Source organism: Lynx canadensis, chromosome A3 (assembly GCF_007474595.2).
Source record: "Lynx canadensis isolate LIC74 chromosome A3, mLynCan4.pri.v2, whole genome shotgun sequence".
NCBI lineage: Eukaryota > Metazoa > Chordata > Mammalia > Carnivora > Felidae > Lynx > Lynx canadensis.
This window is the reverse complement of record NC_044305.1, coordinates 119,033,977-119,051,286: the sequence shown is the minus strand read 5'-3', so window position 1 is coordinate 119,051,286 and position 17,310 is coordinate 119,033,977. Positions and strand designations below refer to the sequence as shown.

Below are 17,310 nucleotides of genomic sequence, written 5' to 3'. Positions count from 1 at the left end.
ATTCCGTAAATTCTTACCTGTTTTCAGAAACTGGCGAAGCTGCTGCTCTGTGGCACTGAGCTGGTGACAAATATCCAGGTGGCCGCGGATATCAGGGAGATCCACAGGAGAGTGGAAGAAGGGGAGATAAGGCGTCAGAGGTGAGGACCCCGTGCTCTGCAGCCTGGGGACATGAGTGCATCTCCTCTGTGGCTCCCCGAATTCTCCCCAGTTATGGGAAAGCAGCTGTGTCGAACAGTCTAGTAGAATCCTTTTACGGCCCCTTCGGAATCCCTTCCGTTCCTCCTTCCTTGCTTTCCTCCCTTCTTCCTCCTTTCCCCACCGGACCGCTGTGGCTCATGTCCACGAGTACATACACAGTATGATCTTTTTTTTTTTTTTTTAAATTTTTTTTTCAACGTTTATTTATTTTTGGGACAGAGAGAGACAGAGCATGAACGGGGGAGGGGCAGAGAGAGAGGGAGACACAGAATCGGAAACAGGCTCCAGGCTCCGAGCCATCAGCCCAGAGCCTGACGCGGGGCTCGAACTCACGGACCGCGAGATCGTGACCTGGCTGAAGTCGGACGCTTAACCGACTGCGCCACCCAGGCGCCCCCATACACAGTATGATCTTAACAAGATTTTTAGTTGTCCAGCATAAGGAATTCTGTCAGCAACTTGACTAGCTTTACCAGTATACAGTTGGTGACTTTATTCTTGCACCTTCCCTCTGCCTCTCTTGGGCTGTGGCCAGAACTGACTTGGTTGATTCCCAGCCCTGCCAAAGAGTTAGGCTTTGATCTGTAACCACTGAGGAAAAACTGAAGGTCTTTTTTAAAAATATAATTCTTTTAATGTTTATTTATTTTTGAGAGATAGAGAGACAGACTGCGAGTGGGGGGAGGGGCAGAGAGAGAGGGAGACACAGAGTCCGAAGCAGGCTCCAGGCTCTGAGCCAACAGCACAGAGCCCGATGCAGGACTCGAACTCACGAACCACGAGATCATGACCTGAGTTGAAGTCAGATGCTTAGCCGACTGAGCCACCCAGGCGCCCCAGAAAAACTGAAGGTCTTAGGTGGTAGAGTTACAGGATCAGTGTGGGTTTTTCGAAAGATGACCCGGCTCTTTTTCATTTTCTGAGGAAAAAAGTCAAGTGCAATGTAACATGCTCTCTGTGCTCTAGCTCGGAGGGAAGGAGAAAGGGGAGCACGAAATGGTTCAGTGGTGATTCCTGTCCCTCAGGGGTTTGAACTGTTGTTTGGAGGCAGTCTCATAGGCTCACAGTGTGGTTAAGGTAGACAGAGAGTCTCTGCATCTGTCCTAGCGCCTGTGCTCAGGAGGGGTCTCGTCTCTCAGCCTTCATGCCTTCTTCTTTCGGTCTGGTCCCATCCTCAGAATACTCCATCACAGAGTCTCTTTGGAATTTCTGGAAAGGCCATCCCTATTCTCCATTGCTAATTGTGGAGTTTCCCTGTTTGTGTGTCCCGCTATTCATTTCTTAATAATTTGGGAGAGGAGGGGCACCGGGGTGACTCAGTCAGTTAAGTGTCGGACTTCGGCTCAGGTCATGATCTCACGGTTTGCGAGTTCAGGCTCTGTGCTGACGGCTCAGAGCCTGCTTTGGATTCTGTGTCTGCCTCTCTCTCTGCCCCGCCCCGCTTGCACTCTGTCTCTCTCTCTCTGTCTCTCAAAAATAAACATTAAAAAATTTTTTTTTAAATTTGGGAGAGGAATGGCCAGACACTTGAGGTCATGTCGATAATCAAAAATAATAATGTGGGGACTGTCGTGCTGAGCACCTGTGCTGAGCATCACCTCACTTAATGCCACAGCAGCCGTGTGAAAGTAGATTTTTTTCATCCTCTCCATTTCACAGGTGAGAAAAATGCAGCTTGCAGAGGTTAAGTGACTTGTCTAAAGTTGAGAGCCACTCAGTAGCAAAGTCAGGCCTTGAACACAAGCTGTACGACTCCAGAGATCAAGTGTGTGTGTCACAGAGGGATGTGGCAAAGTGACTCTTGATCTGCATGTGTGTGTGTGTGTGTGCACGTGTGTGTGTAAGTAGGTGTAGCTTTAAGGTTGATCTGTTTTTGTAATGTGCTGCTTTGTTTATTTGATCTCTTACTGATAGTCAAGCGTTAAACTTAAAGAAGATTACTGACAGCCTGGTTTGATTGTGGGTGAGGGTATCTGGAGGCAGTGCTTGGTACCTGGATCTCGTATTACAGACTCTCGAGAACCCACCTGCCCTAGCCGGAGGTAGGGCCACAGCTGGGCTGGCGTGGCGAGCGTGTTTGTATTTGCAGACTTGAAAAGCTGGAGAACGAAGTCAAGAGCAGCCAGGACAAATTTGATGAAATCACCATGAAGTGGGAGGAGGGCAAACGGAAGAGAATTCCCCAGGACCTGTGGGACATGCTCAACACCCAGCAGGTGCACTGCGCTGGGCTGATAGAAGACAAGAACAAGCTTATCAGCGAGTTACAGCAGGCAAGGGTCCGGGGCCCCTCGCCCCCAGCCACATGGGCTCTGATGGGGGGAATTGACTGCCTTATTGGTTTGCTCTTCCTGAATGGAAAAATGTGGAGGTCTTACTTCATTACTCAGATTATCGCACACCTCGGGCAACAAACTCACCCAGAGGGAAAAGCTTTTTAGCAATTTGAGAATCACTGGTGACCTTTGAAAGACGTACGTTCACAGCGAATGCTCTTTCAGGTTTCGTCTTCTCTGTTAAGGAATGGAGTTTAGTCTGCAGGAGCTGTGCTCCCGTGCTGGAACCTGGGTGTTAATGGCTCAGCTGGGATGCCTTAGCTCTCTGGGAGCTTACAGGGAGATTTGCAGCAAGTGGTCACGGATGGTTTGATCCCGTGCTGCTCATTCGGGCTTTGCCCTGCGCTGAGGCCACTCTGCTCCATCTGCCTGTGCCTTCTCCCAGGCGTCCTCAGATTCTTCTGAAGCCACTTTTGCTTTGTACAGTTGCGATTCCTAGTGTTCTCGAATATTGATGAGCGAGGTCCAGGTGGAGCGTGCTTGGCACCTCTTGCTTTTGTCTCACTTTGCGACCAACCTTTGACGTGCTCTTTTCTAGGAGTTAAAAACAAAAGATGACCAGTATGTGAAGGATTTGAAGAAGCAGTCAGATGACATCTGCCTGCTCCTGGAGAGGATGGAAGAGCAAGTGAGGAATGTGATGAAAACCTTCCGTCAGGAGCTCAATTCCATTGAGGTAACGGGGTGTGAAAGAACTGCTTTCTGGGAGGAGAGCTGGGTCTGTCCGGGATGTCCGGGACATCTGGGAGGGGCCCGATTGTCTTGTCCTCTGCTTTCTGCCCCTTAACGTATTTACCCATTCATTCACTCGTCCAACAAATATTCTTCACGTGGCTACTATGCCAAGCACTGTACCAGGGGCTGGGGATACAGCCACGGACAAAACAAAGTCCTCGAGGGAATCTGTATTCTAGTAGAAGACAGCTAGGCCACAAACAGATAAACCGCTAAATATATCCTTGGACAGGTGGAGATTAGTGTTTTGAAAGAAAATAAAACCATGTGAGGGTAAGAAGAGTGGAGGAGGGGGGTATGTGAGCTGTTTGCTGTATTTATGGCAGCCAGGGCTGGGGCATGGGAAAGCGGGGGGTCACACAGGTTCAGAAATCAATACTTGGAATTTGAGTGAAATGTTAAGGATTGAGATTGAGACCGGCCTTCCAAAATGGAAGGGAGCCAAGAGGGTGGAGACTTCTCTCCTTGGATTATTGTAGACCCATTTCTGCATTCCCAGGCCTACCCCTTGTGAGCAACGTGCTCCTTTGTTTTCGTGGGAACCCCAGCCATAGCAATGCAGCGGCCCTGGGCATGACTGAGTTGTATGCCAGGCTTTGCCCTGTGACTGCCACCAAGGGCACACGGCCCTTCCTCCAGCTCCTTCCTCAGAGACCGACTGAGCCACAGGACAGGTGGTACATTTCCTCCCTAAATTTGTGTGAAGCCCAGACTTGATAACACTAATTAACACGCAACTCCTTCCATAGCCATTTGGTTCCGTGAGACTTGGCAAGTCTGCATTTGGCTCTGACTGTGCCATTACTTATGAGTTGTTTGATGCTGTGGGACCTGCCTAATCGAAACAGACACCAGGCCCTCTTCCTTCTTGGTCATAGAAAGCATTTGAGGCGGAACGACGAGAACTGCTGACCAGTAATAAGAAGAAATGGGAGCGGGCCCTGCAGGCTCACAACGCCAAAGAGGTAAAGGGGCGGCGGGTAGGGGAGGGGCTGGCGGACGCGTCAAGGGCGACCCATGGAGCTGGGACAATTTCTACTGGGACTGAATTTGCTAGCCTTTCTGTGTCTTGGGGAGGATTGCCATGGCAGACACTTACCACTGCCCTTCACGGTTAATCAGTGTGGCCCTGCGGATGGTGGCTGCTTCTGGTGGTGACATTTGTCTCTGGTGGTGGTGAATACCATGGTCCTGTGGCTCTCTTCTTTTCAACCTGGGCATCGACTCCAGCCACGGATGTTTGTGGCCCAGCAAGATGTTTTAAGATGTTTCAAAGGGTGTGGGGTTATCACTTTACTTGGGAGGCACAAAGAACAAAGAAATAGCTTGACCCGGATCCAGTGGGTCCTTTGTGAGAAATACAAACGTCTGACCGCAGCGTCTGTGTCTGATTTCTATTTTTTTAAAAAATTTTAATGTTTATTTTTGAGAGAGAGAGAGAGAGAGAGAGAGAGAGAGAGAGGCAGAGAGAGACACACACACACACACTGTGAAACAGGCTGCAAGCTCCGAGCTATCAGCACAGAGTCCGACCTGGGGCTCAAATTCACAAACTGCAAGATCATGACCTGAGCCGAAGTCGGACACTTACCCGACTGAGCCACCCAGGCGCCCCCGTGTCTGATTTCTTAAGGAACATTCCTCTTGGAGTTTCTCAAGTAAGGAAGCTCCAGATTAAGTGAAACAATACAAAGTCTTGGGGGCACAGGAGCTTCTGAGGGCCGACCAGCTCTCTCTAGGGCCATGACACTTTGAGACCCTTCCCTGTGTCATGCTTGTCAGGCCCCCTGAGTCGGGGCAGGGACAGGGCTGACTTTTCCCTTGTCTTCCTGTGCCTTCAGCTGGAGTATCTTCTGAGCCGCATCAAGAAGGTAGAGGACTATGAGAAGCAGCTGAACAAGCAGCGGGTGTGGGACTGCGAAGAGTACAACACGATCAAGATCAAGTTGGAGCAGGACGTGCAGGTCTGACTTGTTGCTCGGCGTCTGGGTGGCAGAGCAGACGGGAGCGCCTGTGCGTTTTATCCTTGGTGATTGCCCCGCGTGTTCTAGAGTTAATCTGTTCAACAGATAGGTATTCGTTATCTGCTCTCTTTCAAGGGATGCTCTCTGAAGGAGCTCATGGGCAGAATGTATGTGGAGGAATTCTTTCCTTAATGAACCATGGAGAGCTGCCAGGAGGCAACACTGGCAACCGTGACCTGAGGAATCGCTGAGAGGATTGTGCATTTTAGCCGAGCAAAGGGAAGGTATCCCCAGGGCAAGTTTATCCCCAGTCACCATCTACTGAGTCACCACCTGCTTAAGGCACAGTATCTCCAGTCCTCAACTAACATGCAGGAGAGGAATCACAGTGTTTTATATGCCAGGAAATAGACTCAGGACAAGGCTGCTTACTTAGTAAATGGTGGGTCCTGGAATCAAACCCAGCTCTGTCTGGCTCAGTAACCGATAATGTTCCTAATATTCCAAACAGCCCCCGGCTGATGGGTGGACATCTCAGTAGGGCAGATTTCGACTTGCCATCAGAAAGAACTTTCTAGGGGCATCTGGCTGGCTCAGCCAATTAAACTTCCGACTTTGGCTCAGGTCATGATCTCACGGCTTGTGAGTTCGAGCCCCGCGTCGGGCTCTGTGCTGACAGCTCAGGAGCCTGGAGCCTGCTTCAGATTCTGTGTCTCCCTCTCTCTCTCTGCCCCTCCCCCACTTTCACTCTGTCTCTCTTTTTCAAAAATAAATAAATATGAAAAAAAATAAATAGTGGAAAAAAAAGAGCTTTCTAATAGACCTATCCCCCATACAGAAAGGGTCATCCCACAAAACAAGGCTTCTTTTCTCTCATAAAGTATTTAAAGGCCACATGAATGTGTCTGTCTTCACTGCTGAGGAAGGATTCTTGTAGCTGGAAGGAGGTTAGATTTTCTGGTTTCTAAAGTTCTTTCTAAGCCTAGGATTCCGTGCTTCAAAGTTAGTTAAAAAAAGCTCATCTCTAATTACATTTAGGTGCGATGTAATTACCTCCTAATATTTAAGCACGGTCTATTCAGTTGAATTTCTGTCTTGACAAATGTGTTAGACTAAAGCTTTTCCACATGGCCTTTGGGGGAATTTCAGGTCTTACTACTCCTGTGGCTTTATCTAACAGGGTTGAATCAACACCCCACCAGACTACAAATATTCTTACCAGCCTTGAGAATTTTCCCGGGCCTTTCTCATATCAATGTCATGAAAATGAGAGTCACTGACAAAGAACAGTGGAGGTCTGTGAGGGCAGCGCCGTTTATGTGGGCTGTATACATTACACGTTTAATAAAAATGGCTATTGTTCTGCTTTCTTAAGTTATTTTGGTTCTATGATAATTTATGTGACAACACTCCGTGTCCCTGGCCGCAAACAGTGAAATAATGGCAACTCATGTTCTTTTATTTGTTGCTTTGTTTTTCCTTTTGTGTTAAGAGCGTGTAACACAAGATCTACTGTCTTAGCAAATTTTTAAACGTACAATAACAGCACTGTTACTCATAGACTTTCTGTTGTACCGTTAGAGATCCCCAGAACTTATTCATCTCGTCCCGTAACTGAAACTTTGTGCCCTTTGACCAACACCTCCCTGTTTCCTCACCCCCGGCCCCTGGCAGCCCCTGGTAGCAGAAATTCCACCCTATGCGTCTACGAGTCTGGCTGTTTTAGATCCCACATACAAGTGAGGCCATGCAGTATTGGTCTTTCTGTGTCTGGCTTATTTCACTTAGCGTAATGTCCTCCACATCCATCCATGTTGCAAATGGCAGAATTTCCTTTTTTTTTTTTTTTTTTTTTTTTTTTTTTAAGGCTGAATAATATTTCACTGTGTGCATATACCACATTTTCTTTTCCGGTTAGCCCCTCGATGGACATTTAGGTTGTTTCTTTATCTTGACTATTGTGAACGGTGTTGCAATGAACATGGCAGTGCAGATACCTCTTCAAGATCCAGATTTCAATTCCTTTGAATCTATAGCCGGAAGGGGGGTTACTGGATCAAATGGTAGTTCTATTTTTTTTTTTTAATCTCTTGAGGAACTTGTATATTGTTTCCATAGGGGCTGCAACAGTTTACATTCCTACCAACAGCGCGCAGGGTTGTCTCCTCCGTATCCTTGCCAGCACTTGTTGTCTCTGACAATAACTATCCTAAGAGGTGTGAGGTGATATATCACTGTGGTTTTGATTTGCATTTCCCTTTCTATAAACTTATTGGTCATTTGTATGTCTTTTTTGGGAGAAATGTCTATTCAAGTCCTTTGCCTATTTTTTAAAAATTGTATTTATTTATTTGGAGAGAGAGAGTGTGTGCATGCGAGTGGGGGATGGAGAGGAAGGGAGGGAGGGAGGGAGAGAGAGAGAGAGAGAGAGAGAGAGAGAGAGAGAGAGAATCCCAAGCAGGCTCCGCACTGTCAGTACAGAGCACGATGAGGAGCTCAGACTCACGAATCATGAGATCATGACCTGAGCCGAAACCAGGGGTTGGACGCTCAACAAACTGAGCCACCCAGGCGCCCCACCTTTGCCTATTTTCTAATTGGTTAATTTATTATTATTATTATTTTTGCTACTGAGTTGTAGGAGTGCAACCTCATGTTGTTACTCTAATCTTCAAAGGCTTGAACAAAGCCAAAAAATCCTGGAATGTGGGGAGTTTTTGGGGGTGGGGAGTGATGTAAGACTAGGGAGATGAGGGACAGAGAGGCAGAGTCTGGGGGACCAGATCTCCTGGCTCACCCTGTCTGGTTGGACGCCCCCTGTGGAGTGTGGGTGTGCAGGAGGTGGGCAGGTGGAGATAATCAGAGTGGGGAAGTGTGTGCAGTTCCTGTGCACAACAGTTCTTTCCTGTGTTAGAACGGAAACCAGGAGTACACTGTACCCTCCTACCCTTTAACCAGGAACAGGTGGTCAAATCGGGGATCACCATATTGCAATATGTGGGATATTTTAATAGATCAAACTTTATCCTCGTGCCTCTTAGGTATACTTTCACTAGCCAGGAAAGTCAGATAGCAGCGATTTTTGTCAAGAAGATACAACTTGCAGCTCACGTGAGATTCACCCTTCCTAAGTCATTCGTGGCACTGGCTCCGTTCTAAAATACAGAAGTAAAAGCTTGCAAACCGCAAAAGTACGAAGGATCCAATGCGCATAGATTTGGTTTGATGGGTAAAGTACAAGAAGTAAGAAAGAGAATGTATACTTCTCGAGCGCTTCCTGCCAGCAAGATTGCATTATTAACAAACAGAGAGAAGCCTATAGACATGATGCCCTCGAGAAGGATTTTAGCACACTGCCCCCCCCCCCCCCCCAAATAAGACTACTGGAAACACTTGGTTCTTAATGCAGGAAGCAAATGGTTTTTTTGTTTTTGTTGTTTTTTTTTTTTTTTTTTTACGTTTATTTTATTTTTGGGACAGAGAGAGACAGAGCATGAACGGGCGAGGGGCAGAGAGAGAGGGAGACACAGAATCGGAAACAGGCTCCAGGCTCCGAGCCATCAGCCCAGAGCCCGACGCGGGGCTCGAACTCACGGACCGCGAGATCGTGACCTGGCTGAAGTCGGACGCTTAACCGACTGCGCCACCCAGGCGCCCCTGGAAGCAAATGTTTTTATTTTAGATCCTATATGTGCTCTTAAGGTTGGAAAGTGGTTTTAGTTCAACTTCAGGGACTGTTAACGTTAACTGTTACGTAAAGATCGTAATCTTTGTACATTATTTACAAAAACCAAACACAAGGGGTCACCATCCGTCTTGGGAACATAAAGTACAACTTGGCAAAAATACCTTTGGGTAATTGAAGAATAAGTCCAGACGGCGAACACAATCAATTACAACTTTAAAGGTATAAAACTATCTTCGGTGTGTGGCCACCAAGGATGGCTTTACGGTGAGACTCAAACCTGAGATAGTTAACGACAGAGTCCCTGGGAGCAAAATTATCTTGAGCGGAAGGTGTTGAAAACAAGTAGTGGGTGATGTAATTCATAGAACATCCTGCCGCGGTTGCTGTTCTGTGAGACTACAAGCCTGTTAGTTCTGAAAGTTCGTTGACTGCACTGCCAATCACTCCCAAGTGGCATCATGACTGGGGGGCCAGCAGAGGTCTTGGACCAGAGTTGGGGGGACAGAGGGGCTGATCTGTGATCCGGTCGAGATCTCATAGTGCATGTTGCATTGCTAGTCCTTTTAGGCACCGGTCTCCTGGGGACATAGTCTAGCGAAGAGCAGGAGTTGATGTGTTCCACAAGGGAAAGCTAATAAATATTTAACCACTGGCTCAGGCAGAGACATGCAAATTAACACAGTCAGGTGACAGGGCTTCTTTGTGTGTTGTTTTGCCTATAAGATCGGATCAGAAGTGAGTTCTTTCAGGCCACGACGGAAAAGACGTGGCCTGATTACTTCAGTTCAGAGTTTTGAACTCTGAACTGCGTTCGGCTACGTGAGGTACTGGTGGTAGTTTCATAAAACGAACAAAGAAAGTGAGCCGGTGCTTTTCTTTTTTGTCCTTTCAAGATGTATTATGTAGGAAAACTACAGAGTCCATTTTCATGGTGTTATCTAACAATCTGCCTGCAAGAGTGGAATTTACACGAATGTTCACGTGATGGAGCTTGTATTTGTAACTCGCGTGCTCTCACTTTGCTACAAACACAAAAACTGTTCCATGGCCAGATCCCTTTGGGAAATGTGTGATAGTGACAGGGGCTTATTGCAAAGCTGCAAGAAAAAAAGAGGTCCCTGGACGTCACCAGAGGAAACACCAGGGTCTCTCTCACCCTGGGTCTCAGGGTCCCTGACACGTCAGTCAAGACCGAACAACCACTCATCGTCATTCCAAGTCAGAGCAGCTCTGGAGACCTTCCTTCTCTGTGGGTGTTCGTGCCTTCCCAGATTGTCTCCACCCAACAAGAAGCTTTTCTATTGGACTTTGTCCTGAGCCAACTCACAGGTCAGTGGCCTCCCGGTGTTCAGGGCTGACCACATTTAAAGCAGTGGCACTGTTTTCATTTGGAGCACGGGGGCATAAATCATTGCGAGTTTGCAGGAAGAGGTGCTGAGATTCCCTTTCCCTTGAACACACGCAGGCCCATCCCTAGAAGGGGACAAGGCCGAGAGTGATTCAGCCTGGGACCACCCAGGACAATCACACTCGAAATGAGGCAGTTTCTGAACTGTCGGCATATTTGCCACTTCGGGAAGTTGTTCAAGTCCACGCCCTACCTGAGGGCTGAGGGCCTGTGCTTGGAGCTTCACGGCCGGCCCCTCACCGTGCTCCGTGCCCATGGGGTGTGCAAAAGCGGGCGCTTGCACGCACGGCCAGTGGGAGTGGAAACTGTAGACCGCTTTTTGGAAAGCAATTTGTTGACAGCCTTTGACCTAGTAATTCTACCTCTGAGAATCTACCTTAAGAAAATAAACGAAATACCCCAAAAGTTTTAAATAGAATTGGTCCCAGCATTATTTTTATAATATCAAGAATTATCAAAACAATGTAAATGTACAACAGTAGGGAAATGGTAAAATAGTATGGCATATGATAAATATTGCAAGTATTTTATATATGATAAACTGTATATATATAGTATATAAAATATAGTATATAAAAATATTACACACCATTAAAATAACATCGCCAAAACTAACATGGAAAATTCTCGTTATAATATTAAGGGAGAAAAATAGCATATAAAATTGTAGCTATGGTTTCATCTCAGCTATGTAAAGAACACTGGAAAGAAACATGCTGATATGTTAACAGAAGATGCCTCTTTGAGATGGAACTTGGGTAATTTTTCTTCCCCTTCTGTGTCTTCTTCTTTCTCCTTTACTGTACTTTCCACATTTTCTACGAGCAAATATTACTTTCACAAGCAGGAAAACTTTTTATACAGAAAAGCGTATAATTAGAAGAAAGTAACTAAAAAGTTGACTAAGCCAGTATGGAAATTGAGAGGTACAGTTAGTTATAATCCCGGCGACCTGTATGTTCATTGGCCACCTGTGATAGGTATCACAGGCTTCTGTTCTGAAAAGACATCCAAATGCCTGCCCCATAACGGAGATTTAGAACTCCCTGGGATAGGTAGATATTTGGATACTCTGGACTAATTCTCTTGTTTACAACAGGGGATCAGTGTCAGTGCTTTTGTTCTCTGCATCACCTCCTAGCCAGTTACTTTCCTTGAGGATGACCCAGGGGTCTAGGGGGAGCTGCCTGGAACCACTCCTATGTGTTTTTTAAAACGTTATTTATTTAGAGAGGCAGAGAGGGCAGGCAGGGAAGGGGCAAAGAGAGAGGGAGAGAGAGAGTCCCAAGCAGGCTCCGCGCTCAGTGCAAAGCCCGACGTGGGGGTCTATCTCACAACCGTGAGATCATGACCTGAGCCGAAATCACGAGTGAGATGCTTAACTGACTGAACCACCCAGGCGCTCCAATCACTTGCTATGTTGATTCCTTGGCAAGGCTCTGTAGCCCTGTGGAGGCAGATGAGGGAGAAGGAGGCTTGAAAGAGCGCCACATGTCACATGTCCCTGCTTTGCCAAGATCTGATTACGCTTAATTGCACCCTCTGTTCCTGCATTTCCACTTGGAGAGGCAGGACCGAGCTTGCCTGGTTTTGCCCTGCCTCTAGCCTTGCCCTGCTCTCAGCAGTTTTTGTTTGTTTGGTTTTGTTTTTTTTTTTTTAACCAACTGTCAAAGTAATCATTCTATACTGCCCGGACTGGTCACTGCCCTTTCCTGCTTGAGATCTTTCGTGGCCCTCCATGGTTCTCAGGATAAAGCTTTAAGTCCTCACTTGATAGGGCCCTGCTCTTCGGTCAACCTCTTTTCTGACCGTTCCCAGCCTCGTACCTCACACCCTACCTTGCTCGTGATTTCCCCAAAGCACCTCACTCCCCTTGCCTCTCTGGAGTAAGTGTCCCTTCGAGCAGCCACCTGAGTCACTCCTGCTCGTTTTCTGGGTCTCGGTTAGACACGCTCATGCCAACTGTTCAGGGATGCCTGCCTGGCCTTCGAGGCCACAGAGAGTCGCATGCCGCCCTGCGCCTACCCCACCTCTTACTTCTTGTCCCCACCGCTTGTTAATATCTCCTAGCGAGGGCTAGACTGTGCCTTTTCCACCAGCGTTTCCTCAGCAGCACCTGGAGAAGTGTCGACTTTTATCAGGCACTGAAATATTTGCTGAATGAATGAACATAGCTAACAGAAATCCAGAAAGAAGGAATGGTTGTATCCGTCCTCCTTTAAAATGAACACCATTTGCTAAACACTAACACGGCCAATGGAAGGTCCGAGTGGGACGTTGTAAGAGTCTGTGGCAATATTGTATGGTGTTTTCAGTGGGGCGCCGTGTATCTCCAGAGGATCTGGTGCAGAGCAGCAGAGGGGGCCACACTTGAAGGATCTGTCCCCTCTCTTAGGCTTTAGGGACATAGGCTTCAGCTCGCAGCCAAATGATGTATTTTTTTTTCTGGCTGGCCTTTCATTTGCCTCTACTGACAGATTTTCTAAGAATTCAGGTGGAGACACCTGTGCCTCTGTGTCGTCTGACGTGACTCCAGAATCAAGTATCAGGGACCCCCGGGCACGGCAAATGATACCAGGGCCAGTCCGAATTATTATTGTTTTTTAACCTTTAGATTCTTGAGCAACAGCTTCAGCAGATGAAAGCAACCTACCAGCTAAACCAAGAGAAGTTGGAGTACAACTTCCAAGTGCTGAAGAAGAGAGACGAAGAGAGTGTGGTGATCAAATCCCAGCAGAAGAGGAAGATCAGTCGGTGAGCTAGCCCGTAGACCATCGACCCTTCCATGCTGAAAACGGGGTTGGGGATGAAGCCTTCCCTTCCGGAGGAGCGGAAGCTGTTAAAAACTTAGCTAATTCTTCATTAAAAGAGTTCTTTTAGCAAAAGGTAATACTTTCAGCGGCTCCCCGCCCCCGACCCTCCGGAAGGAATGTGCAGCAAAAAGTCTGTCTCTGATCCCCCATTTTGTGTGGTCCCTCTTTCCCACCTCTGTAATCGTTATTCATTTCTTTTGTTTCTTCCAGAATTTCTTGAACCACATACCAGCACAAATCCTCTCACCACCCCCCCTCTGTTTTTAAGCCAAATGATAGCCTTCCGTACACGCCGTTTTATATCCCGACGGTGTTTCCATACCGGTTTGTAAAGAGTTTTCACGTTATTTCTTAGGTTGCCTAACCTCCACTTGCATATACTGGTACTTAATGTCCCCGTGGATGGACGTTTCGATTGCTTCTAATCCTTTGCTATCGCAAATGATACCGACGTAGGTACTCGTGTCGCTGTCTCACGTTGCATACGCACAGAGCTGTCTGTAGAATACATTCTCAACTTGTCATTACAGAAGTGGTACATGTGCATTTTAGAGAGTTAGGAAGTACCCCAAGTGAAAGGAAGATAAAAACGTAAAAAACACCATATTCCTACCACCAGGGATTGTGTAGTGTGTATCTTTCTGTATCTCTCCTCTCCCTCGCCCTCTCTCGCCCTCTCTCCATCCATCTGTGATGGCCACACATCTGTACAGTCAGTGAGAAGGAGTTCCCTGGGAAGGATTCCAGAAGAAGTGAAACAGGGAAGGGGGGGGGATGCGAATTGGGAAAAAGGAGTTAAGCCTCTGGGGTTGGCGGTGCGAGAGCCAGGAATGAAGGTCTGAAGGCAAGGAAGCAGGAGGCAGGAAGAGCCTGCATCCTGGGAGAGGGGAGGTTGGTAGGACGGGAGGTGGGCCGAGGTACGTGAGGCAAACCTTGGTTTTGATCCGAAGGGCAGAAGGACGAGTGGCATCATCCCCACCCTCCCTTCCCTGGTTCTGTCCTCTGACTTTGAGCTGGCGTCTCCCTTATCAGCAGACCCTGCTGCTGCCCGGTCAGGCCTCATCCGGTTGTTGTTGGTACCGAATCTCCGAATTTTTCTGCTTTGGCTTTTATGACTCTAAAATACCTACTCTTCTTTCTCAGCGGATTCCTAATTGGCTTCCTTTGGTGGTTCTGCGTTTTCTTGCCTGATAGGATATTCCAGAAAGCATCTCCCCCCTTTTGCTTTCTGGTTGTATCCCATCCACCCTCTACACTAGTCTCATGGCTTTGAGTAGGACTTCTTTCTCGATGACTCCAGCTCATCTCCCCAGTCCCGACCCCACCTCCTCGCTTTGTCTGGGACTTCCAGGAGACATTGCAGCTTGGACAGTTGCTGTCAAGGCCAGTGGACAAGTTTTGAAACCAAGTTTGCCTACCTTCCCGGCTTCCCCCTCCTCCACCCCTGCCCCCTCCATCTCTAGCTGCCAGCCAGTCACTAAGGACGATGTGTGATGTTTTCTTGAGCTCCTTCCCCCTTGCGGCCACCTGTTCCTGTCTGTCCCCTGCCCTGCCCAGACCTGCAGCATGCACCTGGAGTTATGTTTTGGTTTTATTAGCTTCTGTGGTTAGATGACACATAGGCGCTCCTTTACCGGGTGACATTGGGAAAAAGACTTTGGGATGGCTACCTAAAAACATTTTTTTTTACACCTATATGTGGATCGTCTCCTAGAATGCCGTAGTTAAGAAAATGAACTAGATATTGCTTTTAAAAACAATTTTTTTTTAATGTTTATTTATTTTTGAGAGACAGAGCCCGAGCAGGGGAGGGGCAGGGAGAGAGGGAGACACAGAATTTGAAGAAGGCTCCAGGCTCCGAGCTGTCAGCACGGAGCCTGACATGGGGCTCAAACCCACAAACCTCGAGATCATGATGAGCCGAGGTCGGAGGCTCAACCAACGGAGCCACCCAGGCGCCCCTACATGCTGCTTTTTATCAGAGTCCAAGTTAAGTTGTTTTTGCATTTTATTAAGGATAAAAACACGAAGGATGGGTGTTTGTGTGTTTAGGGAGCTTATGATTCTTTCAGAATGGTGCTTAAGAGAGAAAACCTTATTTTTAGAATTTTTAAACTGAAATGTAGGCCTTCAGACTCTCTATGCCCGTGTAAATGGGACGCTGACATCAGACACCTGTGCACTGGTCTAAAGTCTGAAGTATGGTCCTGGGTCTAAAGGCCATGCCTGCCACGCATATTTCATGAGACGAGTCTCCACGCACAGAGCTCCCAGAGCAGTGAGATGTGGACCCGTGGCATGCCCGGACTCCCAGTGCCCTTGACCAGGCTGTCACTGTCTCTCTCCGTGCTGGAACCTTCGACCACTCCCCTTGCCTCCAGGCCGGGATAAGTTCCCTGCCTCACCTCTGGGCTCCCCTGGCATCCTGTGTAAACCACCCCCACGGTGCTTTCACTCCACTGCGACTAGTGTTTGTTTTTCTTTGTTTCTGGCTGAACCGATAGTGCCTTTTGTCCAAACATATGCCTTGTATTCATCTTTTGGATTCAAACAGATCTTGGCGTGCGAGAGATCTTTCAAGTGAATGAATGAATGAATGAATGAATGAATGAGTTATTGGGCTTGTGACCTGTGTCAGCTTTTTGAGGATGGAGAACTCATATATCATAGACTTGTGCCGTGAAGTTTTAATTTTTTTCCTTTCTAGTTTTCTTGTTTTAGAAGTGAAATGAACATCCAAATCACGGCAGTGAAATAGTTGAGATACGCTTTGTAAATACTGTGAGGTTGAGGATGTGGACACACTCCCAGATGGCGTGTTGTGAAGGATTCAGTCACACTCCTGAGCAGGAGACTGCCCCTCAGTGGGTCTGGGCTTCTGGACTGTTCTAAATGAGTTTAGTTCTGGACAATCCCCTCACCTCCTGCTGCCTTCCTTTCTTTGATCGCAATCAGGGCAGCTGGGTTTTGGAACAAATGGGAGGATCTTCGGCGCTTGCGCTAACCTGACCCTGGGTTCTGTAGAACCGTGTGAAGCAGCTGAGGGGAGCGTACGTCACGGCTTCTGTTCAGCTACAGATGAACTTCTCTCCCCTTCCTCCCAGCCTGCATGATATACTTAACAACCTGAGATCAAAATACACCAGGCAGATCAGACAGTTTGAGGAGGAGAACCAGTCACTAACCTCCGACTACATACGCCTGGTGACGCAGTTCAAGGAGCTACAGAAAGCCATGAGGTATCTCGGGGACCTGGCTCCCACGGCATGTGCCCTAGAACAGAGGTGGGCCCAGGCACTAAGAGTCTTAGCGGGCTGTCTTCTCCGCCCCCTGTACTGGCTTGTCACCCGCCTTCTCTTGAGACTTGTGGGGATGGCCTCCAGGCTATCATGGGTGAGGCCCGGCGGCCCCGGGCCCGGGTTGCACCCTGGCGCTGCCCCAGCTCTCGCCCTACTGCTAACGGAGGGCACCCTGGCCAGGCCCCGAGGTCCGCTGAGCAACTCTCCTTCACAGGCATTTTGCTCTTCTTGATGACAAGCGGTTTCGAGAGATTTGGTTGATGAATGAAGAAGAGGCAAAGGATCTGATAAGCAAAGCCTTTGATGTGGACAGGATCATCCACACCCAGCATCTGGGGCTCCCCTGGACCGCACCTGATTTCTGGTTCCTGAGGAATGTGGGACCTATATCTCAGCAGCAGCAGAGGTCTGCTACACAGATATTAGAAGAAGTGCTCATTCAAACAGGTATCTGGAATGGAGTCCTGGAGCTGGGGGGCCCGTAAAACTGTAGGGTCAACACATTCATCTCACAGACAAGCCAACTGAAGGCCAGAGAAGGGGGAGAAGAGGTCTCGTAGCTGGGAGGTCCAGAGTCTCTAATTTAACCTATAGCTTTACCCTCTTCCCTCCATTATAATCTGGTAGTTCTATCTAGAAGTTTGATCAGGTTCAGGGTCAGTGTAGTTTTGCTAAGTGCACTGTGGCATGCTTCCATTGGGATAAACTAACATCAGGGTGTCTCTTTGCGAGGCTAGCAACCATTGGGAGTCCTTGTCTAAGATCCATTAATGGCCTTAGGGGTTGCAAAACGGTGACACTCTAAATTCTATCAGATGTCTTCATTTATTAGCTGGAATACTTCTGAAAAGAGACTCTTCTCATCA

General features: G+C 47.8%; 1 protein-coding gene across 4 annotated transcripts in view; it reads left to right on the top strand.

The window, feature by feature from the left end:
- DRC1 (dynein regulatory complex subunit 1) overlaps positions 1–17,310 on the top strand; it is a 43,037-nt gene that overhangs the window by 16,431 nt on the left and 9,296 nt on the right. For 3 of the 4 annotated variants that reach the window (XM_030311480.1, XM_030311479.1, XM_030311481.2), the window contains 8 exons: positions 28–140; positions 2,291–2,474; positions 3,076–3,213; positions 4,151–4,237; positions 5,114–5,236; positions 12,947–13,086; positions 16,250–16,384; positions 16,659–16,891. In XM_030311480.1, the coding sequence (XP_030167340.1) occupies positions 28–140; positions 2,291–2,474; positions 3,076–3,213; positions 4,151–4,237; positions 5,114–5,236; positions 12,947–13,086; positions 16,250–16,384; positions 16,659–16,891 (1,153 nt within the window). The remainder of the gene's footprint in view (positions 1–27; positions 141–2,290; positions 2,475–3,075; positions 3,214–4,150; positions 4,238–5,113; positions 5,237–12,946; positions 13,087–16,249; positions 16,385–16,658; positions 16,892–17,310) is intronic. The other variant, XM_032592715.1, reaches the window with a different exon arrangement.